A 26207-nucleotide genomic window follows, 5' to 3' on the forward strand; every position below is an offset into this window, starting at 1 on the left:
CTTTGCGACCCCATGGACTGTAGCCTACCAGGCTCCTCCGTCCATAGGATTTTCCAGGCAAGAGTGCTGGAGTGGGTTGCCATTGCCTTCTGCAGAGGATCTTCCCGACCCAGGGATCAAACCCAGGTCTCCCTCATTGTAAGCAAGACACTTTACCGCCTGAGCCACCATTACTTCATTTGCCAAGCAGTTATTGGGTGCTTACTGTGTGCCAGTTCTGTTTTAATGGTTCTATTGGAGCAGTGAACAGAATAAAATGGATTGCTTTTGTGAGGTATTCATTCTAGCAGAGGGAGATGTCGATTAAAGGGGAATAAGTGGTCCAGTGGGCAAGGACAGGAGAGTAACACCATGTATAGCCCAGGAAAGACTCCCCGATACAGTGAAAAGTTAACAGAGACTGGAAGGAAGTAGGGAGCAAATCATGTAGATATCTCAAAGAGGAATCTTCTTCCCAGAAGGAAAAGCCTCCTGTGCAAAGATCCTGAGGGAGAGTGTGACTGGTGTGTCCCAGGAACAGCAAGGAAGCCAGCGTGGCTGAAATAGAGTGAGCAACGCAGAGGGTGGTAGGAAGGAGGTCAGAGAGTGAGCAGAGCTGGGGGCTAGAAAAGTCACCTCTTCAGCAGAGGAGGGGCAGGGGACAGACTGACTACAGGGAGCAAAAGTGGAAGCAGGAGACTAGTGCTCAGAAGTTATAATAATAATCATGCAAGAGCTACTGGTGTCATGAACTACAGTGGCAGCAGAGGAGGTCATGAAAAGTAGTGTGATTATAGATACATTTGGAAAAAAAAATATCCCAAAGGGTATTTGGATGTGGGTTGTAAGAAGGAGGAATTGAGGATAACCCCAATATTTTGGGTCAAAGTAACTGGAAAAGTGGAATTGCTGTTGACAGAGATAGGAAACACTGCTTGAGATTCAGATTTGCAGACGCAGGGGAAAGGATAACAAGGGAGGTTTTGGAAATGTTAAGTCTGACATCCCTATGGAGCATTAGTAGAGATGTTAAGAACTACGGTTATAGTCATTGGTCCTGAGTTGCACTGGTGAGTCTGGAGTTCAGGAAGGAAAATCAGAAGTAAATTTGGAAGCTCTTAATAGGATGGTAGGATTTAAAGCCTCCAGCCTGAAGGAGGGTGGATAAGAGTGTAAGGTGAAGTATGAGCCCTGGGGTATTCTAGCATTTTAAGATCAGGGCACAGAGGAACAAGAAAACTGTGAAGGAGTGAGCTGTCAGTGCTGTGGAAGAACCAGGACATAGAGGGTCCTGGAAACCAGCTGAAGAAAAGTGTTTCAGGTGAGGATGATCACTTGGGCCAACAGATTCTAGAAGTAGAAGGAAGACTAAAATGACTGAATTGGGCAATAGAAGTGGCGTTGGTGGAATGATGAGAACAAAAGCCTGATTGAAATGGGTCTGGAAGAGGCTTTAGGGTAGGAGGGGCGATGGAACTGGGGCCTGTCATGGGAAAGTAAAACGTCCAGGTGAAAATGTGGCAGTGCCATTCAGGAAGTCTTCAATTCGGCTAACAGGAGAAAGAAATTATTTTAACTACCTCAAGCATAAACCTGTCTCTCTGGTCATTAATAAATTCACGGATGGTCCTTTTTGTGTCTGCACCTTTAAAGAAAATTGAAATAGACTTAGGTTTGGTTCATTATCCTTCAGAGATGTTATGTAAAATAAAGGCTATATAATTAAGTTATTGCATACAATATGTATCTGAGTTTTAAAAATAACTATACTTTTAGAAAAACTTTTTTCCTGGCCGCTGAAAAGTTACTTTAACAATATTATAATAACTATCATTTATTTTAAGTCCATATTCCAGGAACTTCACTAAACTCTTTGCATCCATAATTTAACTTAATTCTATTAATACCTCCAATAAGGTTCTTGTTACTATCCCCATCCTGTGTGTGAGGTCCTGAAGCTCAGAGATGTCACAAAGCTTGTCCAAGATCACACAGCTAACAAGTGGCAGAAGGTATAGTCACTGTATATATCACTCTATTACCCAGCATTCGCCTCTTTTTCATACAGTTACCTGACATTAACAGTAAATATTCAAAATGATATTCTTAAACAAACAGTAATTTAGACTTACTTTCTGTTAATCTGAGAATAAGAGTGGGATCTAGCCCTAGTCGTTCAACTGAGGCACCACCTGTGTCGGCGAAGATTGCTATTTGGCCCAGGTGTGAACGATTCTTCATTCGTGATGAAAAAGTAGACTTTTGGTAGACTTTCATGCTGCGGTTCAGAAACTTTTCCTGGCCAAGTGAAAAAGTTTAACAGAATTTCTAAGGTACCAAAATGATGTTGTCTTAAAATAGTGATCATATATAAATATCATTTGCAACAAGTCCTTTTCTCAGTACTAATTTGTTAAACAAGCAACTTCAAGTTCTCATGTCTGAAAGGTTTTGCCTGGTTTTCAATCCCTTCTTGTAGGAAGCTGAGCACAAAGAAAGAACATTCAAACTTGATTAAACATGAACTTCACAAACAGGAGATTAGAAAGTGATCTGGTTTTAATTTCATAGTTTCATCTAGCTCAGAATGCAGGTCACTTGGAGATTCCACTGATTGAAAAGGATTGGTTCTGTGGCATTGAAAACTTGAGAACAAATAGACCTCCCAAGTAGACATTCAAAAAATAAAATCACGCAGTGATGTGGGGTCTGATCATACAAGCAGGGAGATTAACTGCAAGGCATAGTTGGGAAGTTGGCCATAGTTTCATACCAGCTCATTTTAAAATGACACCTCTGCCTCCACTTTTATTCCATCTTCCGCCCCAGTACACACATATGCATTCTCTTATTTGCATCTGCCTGGCAAATTCTGACTTGTTTTTAATGATTCAGTTATTGTTATTTCCTCAGTAGTCTCTGCACACATACCCCATCATGGCTCCCACCACCCTCTCTTCCCTTTTTTCACTGACAAATACAAGTGTCCCTTTCTCTATGCATGCTTCTGTTACTGTATTTCAACTCTAAGATGCCATTTGTAAGATGCACTATCATTTTATGCAGTGCCAGTGCTGTATGGCATCCCATCTATGTAGCTGAGTCCCAATTTCAGAAATGTGAAAACGCCAGAAAATGTGGGCATCAGAATCAACGGATAGGGTATACTGTACCTGTCATACCAGATTGTAGTGCTGTGCCTGTATTCTCCAGTAGGTGGTGATCGCTAGCTCCCTACCACGGCTGGACGCTGTCCTAATAAATCTCCTAGCATAGTGGGAGACACGCAATCTGACATCTGACTCTATGTCTCAACCCAGCAAAGTTCATAAAAGTGATGGCTAAGAGGGTATGATTCTAACATTGATTGCAATTGTGGCTTATCTTACCCTTTTCTTTGCTGCCATTTCATTTTCTTTGAAAAGAAAGAGATCTCTAAAAAAGATCTTATATGGCCTGTCCTTTTTGATCGTTTCATCTTTTTCTTTCTCTATTAAAAAAAAAAAAGGAAACAGAAAACTTCTGTCAATCCTCCTGTTGATCAGAACCGCAAGGCTCCCACCATCCAGGGGAGAGGAAGTGAGGGCACCTGAGTCTCTGAGGAGAAGGATCCATGCAGCCTTGCCCCCAGCAAGGCTGGGATGTAGGGCCTGGATCATGGGGACAGGAGCCACAGTTCCTCTGTTTCCCAGGGGAAAAGGAAGGAGCCACTGCCCTAAGCAGTACAAGGTAACTGAACACACAACACTGGACTGATGAGACTGGCAGCAATTTAGTCAGTCACATACACCCCAGTGTAGGAGGATGCCATGGGCCATACAGGGCCATACCACATCACACGTGCACTCAGGAGCAGAGTGAACCAGAGGGAGCTGCAGGAGGCAAGCTTTGTCATAACAAGAGGGTTGAATGACCTCTGGTTCCTACAGGAGGATGTGACTGACTTGTCTGAATAGTTTCACAGGCTGGCAGGGAAATGAAACCCATTATGTTGAAGAGCAATGGAGCGTAGCTGGTCCTGCTGATAGAGGAATTAGCTTCATGGGGAACACTTCCCACTTGGTGGATGTCATATCTGCCAAGAGCAGGAGGACTTACGGTTAAGCCTTTAGAGCCCTCTGAGGCTCAAAGATGTCAAAGCAGAACATGAAATTTTAGGGCTTGTAATAAATGAGCAGAGACAGTTGAGGGTGGGTCCAGGCAGCTGGGCTTGGAGAGTATGGATGAGAGTAGGCAACAGGCTTGATGGCTGCCCCAGGTGAGGGAAGATAAGGTATGGGGCACAAAGTATTGTCAAGATCCTAACTTTTGTGGGTTCTGGTGGGTTCAGAGGGTCATATAATGTTATTAGCATGTAATTTTATTAATTTATAAGAAGGTCATGGGCTCAGGAAACTGGTCCCCAAAATGCTGTTCATTGCTCTGTGAGTGATAAAATCCTTTCACTATGACCCAAGAGTTTTGTATCCAAGCAACTGTGGCAAGCAAACTTACAAGTTTGTAAATAGAGGAACATCTTAGATCCCTCATAGTTCTTGACAAAGTAATACAAAACTTTTAAGAAAGGAGAGATCATCTAATACATACTATTCTATTATTCTGCATCTTGGTTTTATCAGTTGGCAATATACTTAGGAGTTCTTTCTATATCAGCACATATATATTTAGCTCATTAAAAAAAAAGCTATCTAGTAGCCAATTCTTTGGATCTATTATACTTAATATAACAAATCCCATACCAATGGACATGATGGTCAATCCCAGTCTTTTGCTATTATAAATAATGCTGCACTGAATATTCCTATATGCATATCTTTAATCACTTGTTCAAATGTATCAGTAGAAGAAATTTCCAATATGGTCCTATTTAAATGCTTTTTAAAGTTTGATAGTGGAGCAGAGGCTAGAATGGTTCTCTGATACCCATTCTCCATTATTCTAAGGAAGAGAGCCTTCAACTCTAACTTGGCACACAGGCACCCAGAGTTAACTACATGTCTCAACCTCCCTTGGAGCTAGATATAGCCATGTTAGTAAGTTCCGGCCAAGGGGATGTCAGGGGAAGTGGTGAGTGCAGCTTCTAGGAAGTGTCCTAAAAAGAAGGCGTGTGCACCTCCCTTCCTTATTCTCTCCCTTGCTGGGAGGAATATGGGTGTTATCGCTGGTGCGGAAGCAGCCACCTTGGATAAAGAATACAGACCAGCAACAAGCTAAAAGAAGCCTGGGCCCCTGATGTGAGCTTTCATAGGAGCCGTGGAAAGCTTCTATCCAGAGTTTGTTACTTAAGAGAGAAATAAACTTCTACCACGTTTAAGCCACTGTTGTTTTATATTTTCTGTCAAGTGCAGCTAAACCTTTTAATTCTAAATACAGATAGGGCTACATTTTTTTCAAAGAGAATGCCTCTAGAGCACCTGTTATTCACAACACATTCTTGGTGTTGTCCAATTTTTAAATCTTTGTCAAATTTATAAGTGATAAAAGGTTATTCTTGTATACGGACCAATACAAATTCCTTGTCCATTTATAAAGAAGCAGAAAAATGAAGAGATAAAGGGTGATAAAAGAAAGGAGAAGACAGATTTTGATAAAGGGTAGTTTTTTATGTCCTTTATTATGACTAATTGAGCTAATTATTTTATATCATGAAGGACTCTAAGAATGTAGCTAACTGTGATAATTTAATGCCCCTCTGATTTGAAGATTTTTCTTTTCAGTATTAAAAAATAGAAGGGAACTTTCTCAGCAGGGAGTTCATAAACTCTTTACATAGAGAGACTAAGTCTGATCTTATCCTGCAGTCAAGCAGTGTTCTCTTTTTCTTATTGCCAAATCCACCATGGAGACTAACTGTAACTAGCTACAAAGCAAGAACCCAGTAATTGATTTCTTCTTTACCTGCAGAAGTCACTGGTGATAGTGGCAAAAACTGGGATGACATTTTGTGTCTTGGCCCCGTCTAAAGAAAAGGAAATATATTTTAAAAACTCTATAAACATTACATAATACATAACACATGTAAAGGGAATCAGTAATCTCTAGAAGTTATTATACCTCTGTATTTTCATATGTATTAATCCCTCTATTGATCAATGAAGGGCTGGTGATGAACATAAGGGAGAAGAAGAGAACCAGCTATTCTTGGAAAGGGATTATAAAGTTCCCAAACTAAACCAATATGATATACCAACCAGGGAAAATAAGTCAAAGTCAGTGAATGTTTTTGTTGTACAAAATAGAAATAGCAGGATGACTAAGGGGCTTCCCTGGTGGCTCAGATGGTAAAGAATCTGCCTGTAGTGTGGGAGACCTGGGTGCAATCCCTGGGTCAGGAAGATCCCCTGGAGGAGGGCATGGCAACCCACTCCAGTATTCTTGCCTGGAGAGCCCCATGGACAGAAGAGCCTGGTGGGCTATAGTCCATGGGGTTGCAAAGAGTCAGACATGACTAAGCAACTAAGCACAGCACTTCCAAATGAGAGGGAAAATGTTGTCAGACTGCATAGCAGATGCCTGCAAATTCACATCTAAAATACATGTACAAACCCGACTTCCAATGGAAGAAAAAGAGAGTCGGAAAACCTGGGATTGAAAATGGTGGTGTGTGATTGCAAGCCATCATTTTTAAAGGCAACATAGGCTTGGATTAAGAGCCTGGACTCTCATGCTTCTTCATCCTTACCCCTCAATTTCCCCATCTTTCAAAAGGTATAGTAAGAACAGCACCTACCTCCTGAAATTGTTACAGGAATTAGCATATGTCTTGCCCTTTGGACAGCATCAGAAGCACAGTAAGTGTCATATAAGTGTAAGCTCATGGAGAAAATACTCTAAGGATGGAAGATACTTGGTGTGTTTGAGAACAGCAAGAGACTAGTGGAGCTTAACCAGTGAATAAAGGGGAGAGTGACAGCCAAGGTCAAAGAGACAACAAGACCCTGTAGGTCATTTACTCATTGGAATAAAGATCATTAAATGAATCACCCTGAGTGCTGAGCTGAGAAGAGACTACAGAAGAGGTTGAGGGTCAGGTAGGGAAATCTGTTGGGATGCCACAGCTATTTAGAGGCAAGAGCTTATGGAGTCTCTTGGGATAGTAGTGGAAGTGGTAATATATTTGGAAAGTAGAGACTATAGGACTGGGTGATGGTTTGAATATGGGGTATGAGATAAAGAGCCCAGGAAATAAAGGATGAAATTGCCATCAACGGAGACAGAGAAGACTGTGGGGAAAAGGGAGGTTGGGAAGAACAAAGGTTCAGTTTGGAATATGATAAATTTGAGATATATATTAGACCTCTAAGGGGACTAATATAAATATAAATACACTAATATAAATATATACTATTCTTCCAAGTGAACACCATGCTGGTTGGTTTAATTAATTCTTGCATTCTTCTAACATTATGCAATCACATGTGGTCACTGCATTATATAAAAGACAGTCAGGTCCTTTGATGCATGTTGTCATAGGGTAGCATGAATGCCACTGTGGAAAGACCCTAGCCTTTGGGGACAGGCATGTTTGAATCTTGTCTCTGACTCTTCTCGGCTCTCTCTCTCGTAGGCCTACCCAGTTAAACTCAGTGCATCTAAACTGCTTCTAGCAAGTATGGATACTAATTTTCTTTCAGCCTTTCTTACAGCCTTGTTGTAATTTCCAAGCACAGATAATGTATGCAAAGTGCTTACTCATGATAGACGGATAGGGAAATAATTGCTTTTACTTTCTTCAAAATAGATATCTAGATCTGTCTTCTTTCTGGTCCACTCTATCTTATGAACAACCACAGTACTTGGAAAGAACAGGAGGGGTAACTGACAACCACTTTCATAAGAAACCCTGAATTAAAGTTCTTGAAACCAGGTTGTTTGAGAGGAGTAGACCACAAATATTGATATAAATTTGGGGAATCTGACCCACCTTATTGGGTTTCCCAAGTGGCGCTACTGGTAAGAACCCACCTGCCAATGCAGGAGACATAAGAGATGCAGGTTTGATCCCTGGGTTGGGAAGATCCCCTGAAGGACTACTCCAGTATTCTTGCCTAGAGAAACACGTGGACAGAGAAGCCTGTCAGGCTACAGTCCACAGAGTAGCAGAGAGACCCACCTTAGCACAAATTCTTAATATTCCAAGCTTTGTGGAAGTGGAGAAAGAGGAACGGCGTTTTAGATAATAATATCTAAACCTACAGTCCTAGAGCAACTGTAAATGAATTCACAAAAACAGTATCTAGCAGATGTTATTTGAAGCAGTTTGTGTTTGGTTTTCTCAACAATTCTCTCTATAAGTCAATGGAAGTGGGTTTGCAGATTCTTTCATCAGGAGATAGAAAGCTTTGTCTCTGAAATGCAAACGAAGGTTTAGACAGGTTCTCTCAGACCCAATGCCTTTCAACTTTTTCCCACCTCCTTCCCTCCCACTTGGACAAATACTTGGAGAGAGGGCTGTGAACTGTGTCCTTGGATGGTGTAGAGAGACCAGGGCAAGCAATCTTTTTTTATTTACCAGAAAGCTGGGAGCCACTAGGTCCTTGGCCTGCTCCGTGACCTACCTCTTTCGATTAGGTCAGAAGCAGAGCATGGTGATGAGGAAATGACCTTCAGCTTGACCTTAAAGTCCCTGCTGGCGTCAAACTAGCTCTTTTGTATGGACTTTTCTGTTGACATTTCTGACTGTACCTTTTGCAAACTGAAAAAGTAACTGCAGGTCCAGAAGAAGGAAGAGTAGGGGAAAGAAACTGGCCAGTGTGAGTCCCATGATGTGAAAAGTACTTTGTAAACTAAAGAGCTGCAGAGATGCTGGTTATTTCTGAGGCTAAATGTGTTGTCTTCACCCCTCTATAATTATTTAACAGTGACTGGAGGAGAGAAGCCTGCTCTTAACCTTCTTACTTCTGCAAACTTGTTTGCAGGGGCTTTTTTAGCAATGTTGTCTATGTGGACTGTAATCGAATACACTCAGTTCACGCACAGATATAAATCCTCTCGAAGAAAAAGGACAACTTCTTTTAGACTTACAAAGAACTTGTAAGCTTTAAATATATGGTATATTCTTTGAAGGACTATCGGTTGAAATCAAATCTTTAACTTAATTGACCAGCAAGACAAATAACAGGATTAAAATAAACTAACAGTAATAATCAGTAATAATAGTATTACTTCTTAGAGCTAAGCACTGGGCTAAGTGATTTACACACCATCTTATTTAAAGCTCAGGTAAGTCCATAAAGTAGAAACAATCATCCCCATGATATAGATGAGAAAATGGAGGCTTAGGGAAATTAAGCAAACTCCCAAGGTTTGCTTACTTCTAAGTAACAGAAGTGGGATTAAGACAAGTTTATCAAACCCCAAAGGCTTCCATATTCCTATAATTTCATCCCATCCTTTATACCTAGAATTGCATATATCTGCAAATATGCCTATAAATGCAAAATGTAACTGATTTAGCAGAAATTTTATAAACAAAATGTTAACATTTCTCTATAAAGTAATGACTTTGTGTCTCTATTTTCCACTGTTTCTACTTCTATTATTTCTCTGCATATATTATATTTTTCTTTTCAAAACTGTGAAAGACATCTCTGTTTGTGATTGTGTGTCTGAGCTGTGGGTAATCTATAGATTTTTTTTTTTCTCCTTTAGTGTCTCTTATTTACATTATCTATTTAATTCTTTCCCATTTTTCCCTTCTCTTTCTTACTTGACTGATCTCTTTTTTATGTCCATAATATGAAGCTTAAGTAAATTCTTATTTATTGTGTTCATTTAAAGGAGTTCTTGATTTCTGTTCTTTGTTATAAGTGGCTTTATAATGACATAAAATTGACTTTTAGATTTTGTGGTTTTGCCAGCCTCAGCTTTCTTTGATCATATGTTATTTGCATCCGTAAGTGTCTTCCTTTTGACTATCAAGTCTTTGCTGGGAAGAAAAAGGGCCTTCCTATCTTTGAATATCCTACAAGGCCTAACAGAGAGCTTCTAATAAATGTATAAACAAAATAAAATATTTAGAAAGCTCAAAATCCTGTGCCTGCCAGTGTATGCACAGCAACTGACAGGCAGGAAGAGATGTGGCTAAGAATTACAGACAATCTTCCTTATACTTGAAAGTGAAATCACTCAGTCCTGTCCGACTCTTTGTGACCCCATGGACTGTAGCCTACCAAGCTCCTCTGTCCATGGGATTTTCCAGGCAAGAATACTGAAGTGGGTTGCCATTTCCTTCTCCAGGAGGTCTTCCTCCCAGGGATTGAACCTGGGTCTCCCGTATTGTAGGCAGACGCTTTATCCTCTGAGCCACTAGGGAAGTCTCCTTATACTTGAGGTGGTCTCCAATCTTGGTGGCTAATTGAGGGCAGGCCCCGCTGTATACAGTTGGGATGGGGGACATCAAGCTGAAACCAGTTTTACCTCAACAAGTTTGGATCCAGGAGTGTTTCCAACCTATCCTTCAGGAAGGGGTTAGGGGAAGCTGGGTGAAGGCGCCAATCGATTCTTCAGTCTCCGCTCTGTCCTCCCCGACTCCGGTAGTAGGGGATCCGGGAGTGAAGCTGGCCAACCGAAAAGGAGGCACCCATCACCGTCCTCGCAGCCGCGAGGACCCTGGAGCAACTCCACCCGCAACACCCCACCACTGACGTCTCCCCCACCCCCACGCCCTTCCCCCACCCCCCCGCCCTTCCCCCACCCCCCCGCCCCCCGCCCCCCGCCCCAGGTTCCCTCTGCCGGTGGCCCCTCGTCCTAGGCTGCCGCTCCAGCCCCCCTGGGCAGAGGTTTCTCCCCACTCTGTCCCCTCCCGGGTCTCCCTCCCAGGTCCTTCCCCCCACCTCCCCATTTTAACTCCTCTGGGGTACCCTAGTCCTTCGTGACTCCCTTCCAGGTCATGTGATCTTCGTAGCCCACCTTTCTCTCTTCCCACCGCTGAGCTGCAGTTTTCTCATCTGTGAAGTAGGGACAGTAATTTCTACTGCATTACCCAGAACGTGACAAAGTGACCAGGAAAGAGGAGAGTCCATTATAACATTTATTACTAATCAGCGTTCTTGTTGTTGTACTCTCACTGCCCTCGCGATGGTGGAGGGGAGGCCCGCATCCCTGGCAGTCAGGAAACTCCGAGGCTAGGAGCCCCCGCCCCGCCCCGCCCCGCCCCGCCTTCCAGGCTGGTGGCTACACCCCTGCAGACCTGCCCCCTCCTCTGCCGGCTGCACTCAGCGCTAGCCCTGCAGCTTCCCCTAGACCCGCGGTGCATGGCGACATGGCCGGCCGCCCCCGCCTCCTGCTGGAGAACGCGCGGCAGGTGGTGCTGGTGTGCGCCCGCGGCGAGCGCTTCCTGGCCGGGGACGCGCTGCGCAGCCTGGAGGTGCTGGAGGGCGCCAGCCTGGTGGTGGGCACGTAAGTGGCCGCGCCGTCTGGGCTGCGGGCAACGCGGGTCGCTTGCTGGGGGGACCAGTCTGCCAAGTGCTCTTTCTGTAACTTGTGCACTGTGGAGGGAAAGGCGGTAACAGCCTTCCCGCACCCAGGGAGATGGTTGCACGCCTGCCTTTCAGGCGCCTATTGCTAACGTGTTTGGCCGCTTTGGGTTGTCATTCACTTGGAAAACAAAAACACTCTCAAGCTGCACAACCCACTGAGCCGCATCAGGATCGTGCCTCTGCTGATAAAATGTGATTGCAGCAATCAGAAGGGGTAGGGGTTCTCTCCAGTGCTTTCTGAAGTGTGGACAGGGGCCACCTGCCTCAGATGGCCTGAGTTTGTTTTTTTTTTTAAGACAGATTTCTGATCCCTCCCCACCCCCTTATCCCCAGATCTCCCCTCTAACCAAGTTTTATTGAGATATAATTGGCATACAGCACTGTATAGATTTAAGGTAAACAGCATAATGAATTGACTTACATACATCATGAAATGATTACCAGTAAGTATAGTGAGCATCCATCCTTTCATACAAAGTCAAAGAAATAGAAAAAAGTTCTTTCCTTTGTGACCAGGACTCTTAGGACTTACTCTCTTAACAACTTTAATGTATAACATGTAGCAGTGTTCATTATATTTATCATGCTGTACATTACATCTCTAGTACTTATGTATCTTATAACTGGAAGTTTGTACATTTTGATTACTTTCGTCCAGTCCCCGCCACCTGCTCCGCACCTATCCTCAGGTCTCTTGAATCAGGATCTCTATGGGTGGAGTTCTGAGATCTCAATTTTTACAAAGCGTATCTCCCACCTGCTTCTATTGTACCCCAAAACTTGAAACCCACAGAAGCCCTTTATGTGGTGATGGTTTGGGGTGATAGAAAATTAAAATTCAGCCACCAGAAAGAGAGGACATTTTTCAATTATTTTCATTTAACCTTCTGCGAGTAAAAGAACAGCCAAAGCTTGGAAGGTAGACTTGGAGTAGGCCTGGGGGTTGGATTCCCATCTGAATCAAAGAGCCGGTGACGCTGAAATTATACAAGTTTCATCCCTTATCTGAGGCTGCTTAGGGTTGTGTAAGAGCCCAGTTTTTAGGGACTCTCTGTGTGTTTAATTAACAAAGGAATAAAACTATTCCCAGTGTTATGGTCAAAAATTTGTTAAAATCAGTTAACAAGAATTGCATGGATGCAGGAACCTAGGGTCAGTTGATAGCCATACTCCATGGAGTTCCAAGGATATAGACCCCCACCTTCTTGCTCAGCTGAGCACCCCACTCTTCCTCACAGTCACTCCATCATCCAAGATGGTTGTGCCTTCTCTTATTATGGTGTCTACATTCCAGCCAGTAGGAAGTAGGAAGAGAAGAGAATCCTATTGGCTAGAACTTAGTCACATGGCCTCACCTGGCTGATGCGAGACTTGGAAATGAAGTCTTTATTCTGGGTGGTCAAGACTTCAGCTAAAATTTAGGAATCTAGCACTGTGGGAAATGGAAATATTGATCTTGGGGAACAACTAGCAATCTCTGCTACACATGACTTTGCCTTGTGTGTGGCTAGAGTCAATTTCCAAAGACAAAAGCTCAAGAAGGAAATATAGTAAATATTGACTAACTGAAAGTAAGTTCATTATACTTACTGGTAATCATTTCATACTTTAAATCATTGGTCAAATTTTTCACAATACTTCCTCCAAATTTAGTGATAATTTCTTGATTTTTCTTCAGAGATGGGTTCATAAAGGCCATCGGTCCTGCTGATGCTATCCAAAAACAGTTTTCAGAAGAAACATTCGAAGAAAGAATTGACTGTTCTGGGAAATGCATCTTGCCAGGTATTAACCTCTTTTGCAATAAAGGCCTGAAAGCAGTTTTAATAAAGAGAAATAGTAGTAGCTTGTTTTAAATAAGGTCTCACAATATATTGAAATATAATATCTGCCATTTATTGAATTTCTACTAGTAAATGTCTAGCTGCTTTACAGATACATTTTCTTGTTGAATGACACTAAACTGCCTTTAAGTATCATTGTCTACACATCATAGATTGGAACACTGATGTTTACGTGTGAAATATCTTACCCAAGATCTCTGAACAGGTAAAGGACCAACTGGAATGCAACACATTCATTCACTCCACTTCTTTCCACTCACATGCTGAAAAGAAACCAGCTGTGTTGGGTTTGGATTCAAAAACTGTCCAAAGAACTTGATTAATCCATTGCATAGGGGAAGCAAATAGGGCAAGCTGCTCTCTCTAATTCTAGAATAGACTCTTAATTTGTAGAGTATGAAACAAAGGACCCATCTCCAGGCAGAAGAAACATAAGCCAAAGAACCCTAGAGATTTCACCAAAATTCATTTTTATCTTTAGTAATTGACAACAGAATCAGTTTATTAGCCACCATATCCTAAATTATACATGTTTTATGGCTTCACTCGTGGCTCAGATGGTAAAGAATCTGCCTCCAATGCAGGAAACCTGGGTTGGATCCCTGGGTTGGGAAGATCCCCTGGAAAAGGAAATGGCAACCCACTCCAGTATGCTTGCCTGGAAAAGGAAATGGCAACACACTCCAGTATTCTTGCCTGGAAAAATCCCATGGACAGAGGTGCCTGGCAGGCTACAGTCCATGGGGTCACAAAAAGTCAGACACGACTGAGCGCTAACACTTCACTCCATCATGGCTTTTATGTAATCATCTGAAACAAAGTTCACACAAATTTTGAGTTTTGTGCAGACATAGAGGCTAGGGTTTATGCTTTAAAAGTATCTGCTCTGCATATCTGACAGAACTTCTACTATCTGGCTCTTGGGGGTCAGGAGAAAAAGTCAGAGTGAAATCTCAGGAGAAAGAGAAGAATGTGGAAGAGAAAGCAATCCAAATAGGGACTTTGGTTTTACTTTAATCAAAGTCACTAATGAACCATTTAATCCATAAGGTACTTTAAATGCTCTGGAAAGACATAGTTTACCGAATTATACCTGCATAAACAAAAGTTCCAAGTGGTTGCTTTATAGTTTCTCTTTAATTAAAATATAGTTTTTTCTTGAAGAAAGAGTCATCTTTATGATTTCATATTTTGCCTTCTCAAAGTGGAAGGTAGGGATTGTATTATTATTTTTCACACCTAGATTATTCTTTGGTGATAGAGTCTTTGGTTTTGCTCAACTAGTAGGTTTGACATTCTGTTCTAAAAGCTTGTTTGGAGAGCATGGATTTATTGGGCAAAAGGAGCTGTGTTTCTTTAGAGGATGTTTTCATCATGTTGAGTCAGCCTTCCGTTAGAGCCATCTAGACCAACCATGGAGAGTCTTCTCGGAACCACACAGACACATTCTTCCTCCTCCACCCTCCTCCAAGATGGCTATACCATCATGCTTTCCCAAGAACCATATTACAGTCTGCCTGCTGTCTAAGTGCTTTTGATTTCATAACTTTAAACATGATGTGATTTATTGATTACAGGTTTAGTGGATGCACACACACATCCAGTATGGGCTGGTGAAAGAGTTCACGAGTTTGCAATGAAGGTAATTGCAGTAAACAATGGCAAATCAAAATAAAGCACAAATAGATACAAAACTTTTTCTAGAGTTTGTAGGCTGTTAGACTTTACAACAAGTGTCTATGTGTCTATTTAATGGATATTTCTTTACTAGCTTTGACTATGGAGATAAGTTACTACAAAGTTAACTAATTTATGACTTGGTGCCAAATCTTTATGTTATGCACAGGGCTATCAATAGTTTGAAGTATAATAGTTTTCAAGATATTTTAGCTGCCAAATGCTCCTTTTAAAATAGAGCTTTACCTGGTTTGCTCACTAATTTCCCCTCTTTTTCCCCCATTCCATTCCCTGGTAGCCTTTGAAGGGACTCCAGGAAGCAGTTTGAAAATCACCACTCATTGGGGTCAAAGTTGGAAAAATATATTATTAATCACAAAATAAAATAAGCTTTATATTGTTCCTACAGAAAAATGAGACAGTAAGAAATATAAATTATAGTCTTTTATCAGTCATTAATTAGCCACAGTCAACCCTCACATCCCTGGTTTGAGCCATTTTCACACTGTTTATTTGCTTGTTTTTAGTAGACTTTCTTAGAGCGGTTTTAGGTTCACAGCACAATTGTGTGAAAGGTTCCGAGATTTCCCATATACCGCTGGCCCCCAACTTCTGTCCAAAGCACAGCGTTTTCCATTTTTAACATACCTGACCAGAGATGTACATTTGTCAGCATGGATGAACCTACATTGATACATTATTATCACCCAGAGTCCGTAGTTCTTGTTGCTGTTGACTCTTGCTGTTGTGCATTCTCTGAGTTTGAGGAAATGTCTACTGACATGCATCCACTATTGTAATATCATACAGGGTAATTTTACTGTCCCCCCCCGAAATCCTCTGTGCTCTGCGTATTCTCTCCTCCTAAAAATTGGCAACTGCTGATCTTTTTACTGTTGCCATAGTTTTGCTTTTTCCAGAATGTCATATGGTTGGAATCCTACAGTATGTAGCCTTTTCAGATTGAGTTTCCTTCATATTTTTTCTTCACACTGTTTTTTTAAAAAACTGTACATCCTAAGAGCCAAATTGGATGATTTCAGAAAAATAAAAAAAATTTATTCAAGTATTGTCTACCTTTCTCAACAATCTAGAGCTGTTTTTTAAGACTTTATTAAACCACTGAATTTCAGAGCCAAAAATTTAGAGGTTTGCAGTCCAATTCTCTCATTATCTGATGCAGAAAGGGCCAAGCCCACCAGGTTTTGGTGAACATGAAATCCTTGAAGATCGTTTATTATAAAACCATTGAAACTTTCCTTAAAAGCTCTAGTTTGCAATAACTTGAATGTGACAGAATTAAGAAGAAAGGAAAGGGTGTAGCAAAGGGAGCCCCCCAGGATGGCACATTTTGTCTGCACCACCCTCCTTGCAGCTCAGAATAACAGGAGCTCAGCAGGATCTCACAAAGAGCCTTTTTATTTTCTTGAGTGACAGAGGTCAGGCCTGAAACTTTAGGTGGCCATTTACTGAGGGGTGGAAATGCTCTGGGTCTCTTGGTGGAGACTCAGGTAACGACAGTGGGATCCACTAATTGCCTAAGCTTCACTTTCTCATAGGTGCTGAGCAGTAGACTGAAATTAGCTGGTACACACTGGGACTAACTGGATTGTTAAAATACTTTTGTACCTGTTGGTAAACTGTCGCTGCCCTGAGACTCCAGGTCCCTACCATGTCTCCCGTCTCTGCCACCCTGGTCCCTCCCTGGCACACCTCTGACCCCCACAACTCCCCAACACTGTGTCAGAGTAGGGACTTCTAGAATTGTGTGTCCCAGCATTCTTTCTGATTGGCTGTGGTGCCTATGCCGTAGCAGTTGTCAATCATGTTGAATATCATCCCTGGCCATAGGTTCTGCAGACCTGCCTGCAGCCTCCCTTCATTTTCCAGACCTAAGGGTAAGCCTGTGTGTTCAGTTGGCAGGAGCCACATACATGGACATCCATCAGGCTGGAGGAGGGATCAACTTCACGGTGGAGTGCACCCGCCAGGCCTCTGAGGAGGAGCTGTATAGCTCCTTCCAGCAGCGGCTTGGGTGCATGATGCGGGCCGGGACCACGCTGGTGGAGTGCAAGAGTGGATACGGCCTCAGCCTGGAGATGGAGCTCAAGATGCTGCGGGTGATTGAGCGCGCCCGGCGGGAGTTGGACATTGGCATCTCGGCCACTTACTGCGGAGCCCACTCCGTGCCAAAGTAACCTCAAGAGAAGGGACCGGGGTTTGACTCGGGCAGTTTAAAACCAGAAGGGGTCGTGTGGGGGCGTCTAAGTGGGAGCTGTGTTCTCCAGTGGGCGAAGGTGCACCAGTACTTGAGCTCTTGCCAAGGAAGCAGTAGAGCCTTTGGAAAGGTGTTCTGATTCTAAAGGTCAGTCATCTCATACCCGTGGTTTTAGGAAGGTGGTCTCCATCATGCCCACCCATTTGCAAGTCTCTTCATGGTGAAGGAAAAAGAGACGTTCACAACTTTTTTTTTTGGGGGGTGGTCAACGAAAAGAAATTGCCCTGATAGATCCTTTAAAATGACAGATACTCATGTAAGCAGTTTCCCATGACAGTGATCACAAAGGCACCTTAGAGATTAACCCCCGTAGAGGTAGATCAGATCTTGACGTCAAGATAACTCACGCTGGTTTTGGTTTTTGTTCATCTGTTTGCTTGTTTAGCAGCAAACATTTTTGTTTTATTGTTGTAAATGTGTTTTTCAGCTTTTCTCTCTATCTAAAAAGTTTCTCCTGTATGGATTTGCCATAGAGAATTCTCTCCCCTTCTGTTCCTGCATCTTGTCTGTCCTGGAATTACTACATCAGAAGGCCCACAGTTCCAGAGCCAAAAGACCCCAAAAAATCCAGGACTATAAAATTCACAGGGCGTCACCTGTGAAGTTTTAAGTTGTGGTAACTTAGATAATAAATGCCACAGGCTTACAAAAATGGTTTAATTATTTAAATAGACCATTTAATTAAATAATATTTAAAATTAATAATTAAATCATTTCAGATTTAATTAAATTTTTTACACTTATTTAGTTTTGTGAACTTTGAAAAATAGAAATTTTAATGTTAATATTTGTTTACCATCCTCAATCAGAGGAACCAAAAAAATTAACATTGAAAATTATTGTGAAAAATTTACAAAATATTCAGCATTTATGTTTCTTCCATAAATGCTGAATATTTATAATGATGTTTGTTGTATGTATTTACCATTTATACTTCTGAAATTATTAAGACTTGAAACTGCACTAAGACTTCTCGGACATCCTGTCTACGATAGTCTGTTTTTCGTTATTTTTTTCAGTTGGAAAGACAATGTGACATGATAGAAAAGTCTCAGACTTTGGAGAGACCTCAGACCTGGGTTTGAATCTAGCTTAGCTTCGTCCAACTGGTTGCTTATAAGTTTTGATCATTAACTTTTCTGAACATGAATTGTTCATCTGTAAATCAGCAAAATAACACCTTTCCTATATGGTTGTCTCAAAAATAGAAACAACATAAATAAGTACCTGTCTCCTCATAGTCCACATCTGTCTACCTACCCAGGCGGTTTTTGCTGAGTAAGAGTTTTCTGAGTGCCAAATACAAGGCTGATGTTTTACAGAAAAATTCTCCATCTGCCAGTGAGCCTGTGAGGTCTCCTCTTCATCCCCAAAGATAAAGGCCCAGAGGATGCCACATGACGTCTGCATCATGTGTCCAAAGTTATACACCCAGCAAGTGGTGGAGCTCTGGGGCTCTCTGACTCCAAAAGCCCAGCCCATTCTCAGATATAACTACCCAGGAATCTTAGAATTTCAGGGTCTCCTTCTTCCCCTATGTCTGATGAGACAGAACTCCTTAGGCAGATGCCTCTAGAAACTGGAGGAAGAAAAAGTCAGGATGATAGCTGGACCCAGGTAAGGGGCCCACAGTTGGGTATCAGGGAAGCATCCAGGGTATCCTCTAAGTGTCCTTGACAAGAAGATTCAGGTTTTCAGCCAGGTGGCCTTGCTGACTTTCCCAAAGGCAACCCCAGTATGCCAGAATGGATGAGCCATCTGTCTCTCTGCCTCTAGGGCCAGTGTATACAGAAGTCTTGTCAATACCTCTGTTAGGCAGGCTTGTCCCAATTGTTAAGAGTCCTGAGTTATAGCTTTGATTCTTTCTTTACCTTTTTGAGGCTCAGGGTCACATATCTATAGTTTCTCAGGTTCTCCAAGTACCAAAGACCCCTTTCTCCAACAATTTTTTTTTTTTTATAACTTGCCTGTGGTGATCTCCTTTTCTTCTCTCAGAGGAAAAACTGCTACTGAGGCCGCTGATGACATCATCAAAAACCACCTCCCAAGGCTGAAGGAACTTGGCAGAAATGGGGAAATACACGTTGACAATATAGATGTGTTCTGTGAAAAGGGTGTCTTTGATCTTGATTCCACCAGAAGAATTCTTCAAAGTGGGAAAGATATAGGGCTACAGATTAACTTCCATGGGGATGAACTCCACCCCATGAAGGCTGCTGAGGTATGGTTGTTCTTTTGCCCTTCCTTTGTCAACACTTGTGCTATGGAAAAACTCAATGAGTTTGTTCAAAGGAAGGAATGACCTTCTGAAAAGATAGAAAATGGGGAAATTTGTTAGAAATATGTGCAGGTTGGTCTGGTTGAGCTTTGGAATCCTTTTTTGCTGATCATTTACTTTTATTATCTCCTCCTGGTGATACTAGTAGGAAAAAAATACCTTTGTGACCTCATTTACTAAATTCACAACCTATTTTGATTGTCACTCAAAGTCACCCTAGCAGTCTCTTAATTTCACATGAAGCTTCTAGAGTTTTTCTGTGGCAACATTCAGACGAATTTTAGTGAGGCATGCCTTAATAGCGACAAGATGATTTGCAAATTGTGAAGTCTTTCCCAGATTCATTTATTCATACTTGGAAGAGATTAAGAATCCCCTCCAAGTTTCATCTGAGTGACCACCTCTCTGGAATCCTTCCCAAACCTCTCCAAGAGTGGGTTATAGCCCCTCCTTGTCTTTGTTCCACTGTTTAAAATCTCCTCTGTGATCCCTACTGGATGTGAACACATTGAGGACCACACCCATGTCTTCTTGTGTGTGTGTGTCTGTGTGTGTGCACATGCTTAGTCGCTCAGTCGTGTCCAACCTTACCCAGCCTCATTTTCTGGAGGTTAACACAGTGCCTAGAGTGCAAATGGTCTTTAGAAAGTAAATATTTGTTAAATGAATGAGAACTGGGTGGTCAACAAGGTACTTTGGGCTGTAGAGAGTGACTGTGAATTAAATGTGAATTAAATCAATAGAAGTTGATAATTCCCTAGATGAGCAAATCAAGTTTGGAAAAGTTGAGGATGATTCTAAGATCAAAAGGGAACCTGCCTTAGGGAGCATCGTCTGTGCTGTCCACAAGCCCCCAGAGCCCCGATCCCAGTGCTCGTCTACCTGAGCCAGATGCTAATGGGGGGCTTTTCTTCCCTGCCCTGGTGTGGGCATCACAGCCTCTCTGGCTCACTGTGGAATGCCAGCAGCTATCGGTCTTCTTTCCTTGGAATGCTCATCATGTCACCTTCCATGCGCACGCGCGCACATATATGTGTGTGTGTGTGTGTGTGTGTGTATGTGTGAGCGCATGTGTGAAAATTTGTCAAGTTGAGAAATAATCCACTTTAATACATTCTTATCTGAGCATTACCTCTTCTTGGTTGTCTTCTAACAACCTAGCATAAACTTTTCATCTGGAGGAAAATCAAGTTCAAGAAGATAATCTAGGGACTTCCCTGGTGGTCCAGTGGTTAAGTCTCTGTGTGTCCACTGCCAGGGGCCCAGGTTAGGTCTGGGAATTAAGAGCCCAAAAGATGTGAGGTGTGGCAAAAAAAAGAAGATATGTGCAAATTATACAAATGATTCCACACTCCTAAAGTCTGTTTTCTCACCTGATCTGTTTTCTCTGAGTGCAATGGCATACCAGGTACCTTGTATTTTTATGATGTATAACAATCAGATTTTACTACCAGGATTACTCAATGTTTTATTCTGATTCATAAGATTCATAAAATTGTCTCTTCTAGCAAATGTTTGAAGATCTTGGTAAGCATTTGTGTGTAAGAAGAGATTTTGAAGTAGCATGCTAGCTAAATTTTCAAATGAATGTCCACCATAAACTCTTTACCCGCTTGGAGGCTTGTGCTCACAAGAGGTAGTTGGCAATAATAGAGTATTGTTTATTGTTTATTTTTGTAGGAAAAATCATATACTGGCACTTTATTGATTTGTTGTTGCTGTGCATGAAACCTCTCTTTCTCTGTCCATTCTGCTTAGCTTGGGGTGGAACTGGGAGCCCAGGCCATCAGTCACCTGGAAGAAGTGAGTGATGAAGGCATTGCTGCCATGGCAACAGCCAGGTGCTCTGCTGTCCTCCTGCCCACCACGGCCTACATGCTGAGGTGAGGTTGTTTTCTACCTCCACACAGGAGCTGCAAGTACAAGCTGTAAAGGCACAGACTTCCAAGATGCCCAAATAGTACTTCATCACCCTTACAAATCCCTTAAAAATGCAGATCAGGAAAACTTAGCTCATGGAAGATGCCAATTGTATGGTGTGATGTATGATGTGATGTTTGTAATGAATGACCCCGAGGAAGGAGCTTAGACCCTTATTTGAGTAATGAGATTACTGGGGAGCATGGAGCTTTATTTTACTTTCTTCCTCATTTCTGGAATTTTCCAATTAAAAAATCAATATACACTACTTTTATAATTAGAAAAGAGGCTTTATACTTTAAAAAACACACATAAGATGTTAGGAATATTCTGAATCCAAATGAGTTGCTTTCTAAGATGATGCAAGTGGGGACCATTATCCTCATAAATCCTACAAGTAAGAGGAAAGAGGAGACGTCTAAGTATATTTTGTGGCATCTCCCCAGGGATTTGGCTGTGTGCCTTCCATGGATTGAGTCTTTCTCTAGTTGTGGTAAGCAAGGACTACTCTTCGTGGCAGTGCACAGGCCTCTCATTGCAGTGAGAGGCCTCTTGTTGCAGAGCACAGGCTCTAGGTGCACGGGCCTCAGTATCTGGAGCACATGGGCTCAGAAGCACGGGCTCAGAAGTGGTGGTACACAGGCTTAGTTGCCCCGCAGCATGTGAAATCTTGCCAGACCAGGGCTTGGACTGGTGTCCCCTGCATTGGCAGGTAGGCTCCCATCCACTGAGCCACCAGGAAGTCCTCCATTCACCCTTTTAAAACATCTAGTTACCCTGCACAAAACAAAGTTCAGTTCACACTGGACTCTTCTCTTTTGCAATCGTTATTACTGAATTAAATCTTTCCTCACCATATTAACTAGTGTCCAGCTTTGTTTATCTTTGATATAACTTTTGAGCCATGTCCTAAAGACTAAGTTGTGTTTGGTCAAGGAGATCAGGGAAATACCCAATGCCAGAATAAGCACAAACATTGTACATCTTAGATTCTTGGACCTTCAAATGAATTTTAAAGAACTTACAACAATGTTTGAGACCCCCCCACCTTCCAAAAAGGAGAGGGAGAGATATGAATTTTAAAATTGCAAAATGAAAGTTAACTTTAAAAGCATTATTTAAACTTTGTTGTTTATATTTGGGAATCCCAAAAAATGTATTATGTTGGAAAACAATTTTCAGTTATACTTTTCTTTCTTCGCAAGAATCTCTCAATGTAGTGATTGTCATGATAATCCCCAGTTAAAGAAGTTAGTCATACCCAAGTGACTTCAAAAGCAGGATGATAAAAATCAGGAGTCCTGGGGTTATGCTACATCCCACCACTAATCACTTAATCTTGAGTTTCTGTTTCTTCTTCCAGAACACGGAGGAGTTGGATATCTTATTGTTGTTGTTCAGTTGCTAAGTAGTGTCCTACTCTTTGCGACCCCATGAACCGCAGCATGCCAGGATATCTTAAGTCTGCTTCAATTCTGAACATCTATTCTTCAAAATTTCCACTTCTCGAGACTGATATCTTTCTTCCCCCTTCTCCTTAGACTGAAGCAACCTCGAGCCAGGAAAATGTTAGATGAAGGAGTAATAGTCGCCCTGGGCAGCGATTTTAACCCTAATGCGTTTTGTTTTTCAATGGTAATTATTTTTAACATTCCTTTCTGAGCAGACTGAAACTTCTACCAAGCATATAAATAATTTTAAAATATTTCACTAACTGGTAAAATGTATCAAAGATCTAAAAATATCTTGCGGTGAAACAAGAAAAAGAATGTGTAGACAGCAGTATAATTGCGTATTTCTGTGCCTCTTGAATGCCTCCAGGCTTAGGGAGAAGAGAGAAGGGTCTATTATGGTTTGATGCAGCCTTGGGCATTGTGGTTTTACAATAACCTATTCTCCCCGTCAGAATTGAATAATCTCAAAGACGTTTTAGTAAGTAAATATGGAGGTGAGCTTCCTAGGACAGTAAGTGACCTTGAAAAGTAGTGTTCGTGCTCACGTTCATGCGACCCCATGGACTGTAGCCCACCAGGCTCCTCTGTCCATGGAATTATCCAGGCAAGGATACTGGAGTGCATTGCCATTTCCTTCTCCAGGGTGTCTTCCTGACCCAGGGATCAAATCCTCATCTCCTGCATTGGCAGGCGGATTCTTTACCACTGAGCCACCAGGGAAGACCCTTGAAAAGTAATAAATAAATATTAAATACATATGGGGTAGGTGGGTAAGTAATCTCTGTAATAAAGAAATCTTTCCCAAAGCATAAGAATCTACATTTAAATTTAAAATTTTTCTCATATTAATTCAGCCAGTTCCACTTAGGCATTTATCTATCACTATTTGTTGTGCTTTGTTGAGAAATGTTCTAGGTAGCAGTTGTCTAGTTGCTTTTCTCCAGTGCTTTTCTCTTCCTGTCTTAGCCAATGGTCATGCATCTGGCATGTGTGAACATGAGAATGTCCATGCCCGAGGCCTTGGCAGCTGCCACCATCAATGCCGCTTATGCTCTGGGAAAATCCCACACACAGGGATCTTTGGAAGTTGGCAAGCAGGGAGATCTCATTATCATCAATTCACCCAGGTGGGTGTTCTCCCAAGTAAGCCATTTTATTGTATGAAAATAAAAGTGTTAGTAGCTTAGTCATGTCCAACTCTTTATGACCCCACCGACTGTAGCTCACAAGACTCCTCTGTCCATGGGGTTCTCCAGGCAAGAATACTGGAGTGGGTCACATTCCCTTCTCCAGGGGATCTTCCTGATCAGGGATTGAACCCAGGTCTCCTGCATTGCGGGCAGATTCTTTACTGTCTGAGCCACTGGGGAAGCCCCATTTTATTGTATGCCCACTGTCATATGGAGACTTGGTTAAAATCCTTTTCCACTGATAATTTGTGTCAGGCTCTGTGTAAGCTCAGAGAAGCTACCCAGTCTTCTCATTGTCACCCTTTTCTAAGCAAAAAGTCTCCCTCCAGGTCCTAAACTGCAGGGTAGACCAACTTTTCTGGTCTCTTCGTCTGTCTCACATCTTTCATAGATCTCTGGGTTTCTGCTCTGTTTACCTGGACCTTGGACTTGTGCTGCTCTTTGACACGTGTTTTTGTTTTTCTTCTTGTGTTCTGACCTTTTCTGCTTGTGCTGAGCCATGCAGGTCACAACTCTAGCTTGTCACCCTGGTTTTAATTACCTTTCTGACTTATTCCTGCTGCATCCCAAAAGCTTTGCCTCAGTTATTCCGCCTCTGGTTTTGTACTATTCACCCACAGTCTGCTGCCTCGTGGACCTCCAGTGTAACAATTTGAGTCTTATTGTTCTAAATCTTAAAGTTGTGAATTCTATGGTGTCTGGACCCTAGCAAGTCTCTCCCAGCTGTTGGACCTCATGTTCAACAGAAGAGGGCGGCTCCATAATTCTACTCTTGAGGATCATAAGCCATTGTCTCATGGAAAGTAATGCTAATGTTACCGTTTATATATCATTTAACTGAATCAAATATTTTAAGATCAGATATTTAATATCATTAAACAGTATTTGATTTATCATAGACTGATTATCATGGTACTCTGTCATTTTTTTAAAAGCCCAAATATTAACTACTAAGTATAAATAAATTCTTAGAGCATGTATTTTGAAATTAGCATTTATTGCAAAGTAATCATTTTGACTTGTATGCATTAATGTTTGATTTCTTTCTAGATGGGAGCATTTGATTTACCAGTTTGGAGGCCATCATGAATTAATTGATTATGTTATAGCTAAAGGAAAAGTCATCTATAAAAAATGATAGATCTATAAGGAAAGAGGAGACTCTTCAACTGTATAAGTCAATACAGTTATGCTAAGAGTTAAAATACCTTAGTAGTTTAGCAGAATGATGTCACGTAAATATATTTCAATATTTTTTTTAATCTGCTTGAAAAACCCAAGGGATTCACTTATTTTAACATGTGCACATAGACATATAATCAGGTAAACAATTTGTGATGATAGTCTCAAACATTAACTTCACAAAGGTTTGTTATAAATATTCTGCAGATTAATTCATTAGTGTCCTCTGAGGGGAGGGTGTTCTTCTATTTCTCATTTCTTCTCAACCCTTACAATAGAGCTTCATGGCAGAGTTCAAGACTTGTCATTTTACACACAAGTACAGGGACCTTCTTGTAATGGATGCATTTTGATCAAATGCAATAATACATTTTTTTAAAACTGTTTTAAAGTTTTTGATTCTTCACATTAATTACAAATGTCTGAAAAATTTTATAGTTCTCAATAAATATTTGCTGTCACTATTATTGTTGTTTACAGCAACATGAGAAACCAGTCAGTGGTGTTGTCTATTAGAGCTTTTAAGGAAATGAACAAATTACAGAAGAAAGTAGATTACATACAGAAAAAGTGGATGATTATATAAATGGGTGTCTCTAAAGCCTTATGAGTTTACTTGAAATCTTTTAAAATGCTTTTATCATCTTAATAATCACAGCTTCATGATCAAACTATGTTCTGTTTAGGAAGAGATGACTAGATAAGTAAACAGTACCCAAATTATCACCCATTTCAAGTGAATAGAGCCTGAATCAATGAGTCTTTACTGTATTCAGTATAGATCAAATCAAGAGATCCCTTGTCAGAAGGTTAAAGGTAATAGTGCACGTCGCTATCACTGGCTAGTAGCGCAGAGTCTCTGGAGCTCGGCTCCTCACGTGCTTGGTGAAGAAGCTCAAAGGGGGTGTGGGAAGCACATGGTTGC

General features: G+C 41.5%; 2 protein-coding genes across 14 annotated transcripts in view; one reads left to right on the forward strand and one right to left on the reverse strand.

Moving 5' to 3' along the window:
• The window catches only part of CCDC38 (coiled-coil domain containing 38), a 39036-nt gene extending 28444 nt beyond the window's left edge, over positions 1-10592 (reverse strand). For 8 of the 13 annotated variants that reach the window (XM_081595289.1, XM_081595288.1, XM_081595284.1 and 5 more), the window contains exons 1-5: positions 10399-10592; positions 5878-5938; positions 3369-3469; positions 2112-2277; positions 1560-1624 (exon numbers count right to left, since the gene is read on the reverse strand). In XM_081595289.1, the coding sequence (XP_081451415.1) occupies positions 1560-1624; positions 2112-2277; positions 3369-3469; positions 5878-5920 (375 nt within the window). In that variant the 5' untranslated portion in view covers positions 5921-5938; positions 10399-10592. The remainder of the gene's footprint in view (positions 1-1559; positions 1625-2111; positions 2278-3368; positions 3470-5877; positions 5939-10398) is intronic. The other 5 variants (XM_081595294.1, XM_081595292.1, XM_081595290.1 and 2 more) reach the window with 1 other exon arrangement.
• Positions 10593-11190: 598 nt separating this feature from the next.
• Positions 11191-25673, forward strand: AMDHD1 (amidohydrolase domain containing 1). Its single transcript, XM_081595322.1, has 9 exons — positions 11191-11379; positions 13138-13244; positions 14881-14945; positions 16897-17174; positions 19254-19479; positions 21295-21419; positions 22998-23091; positions 23877-24037; positions 25151-25673. Exons 1-9 carry the CDS (start codon positions 11243-11245, stop codon positions 25236-25238), a joined length of 1281 nt encoding a protein of 426 aa, XP_081451448.1. The 5' UTR covers positions 11191-11242; the 3' UTR covers positions 25239-25673.
• Positions 25674-26207: the final 534 nt, after the last annotated feature.

This window comes from Giraffa tippelskirchi, chromosome 4 (assembly GCF_054371585.1).
Source record: "Giraffa tippelskirchi isolate mGirTip1 chromosome 4, T2T-mGirTip1v1.2.pri, whole genome shotgun sequence".
Taxonomy (NCBI): domain Eukaryota; kingdom Metazoa; phylum Chordata; class Mammalia; order Artiodactyla; family Giraffidae; genus Giraffa; species Giraffa tippelskirchi.

Excerpts from the sequence above, each read along its gene's own strand:
- AMDHD1 (XM_081595322.1), top strand. The coding sequence starts at position 11,243 with ATGGCCGGCCGCCCCCGCCTCCTGCTGGAGAACGCGCGGCAGGTGGTG. Across the intron at positions 14,946-16,896 it reads TTCACGAGTTTGCAATGAAG|TTGGCAGGAGCCACATACAT; the intron begins GTAATTGCAGTA and ends CTGTGTGTTCAG. Across the intron at positions 23,092-23,876 it reads ATGCGTTTTGTTTTTCAATG|CCAATGGTCATGCATCTGGC; the intron begins GTAATTATTTTT and ends TTCCTGTCTTAG.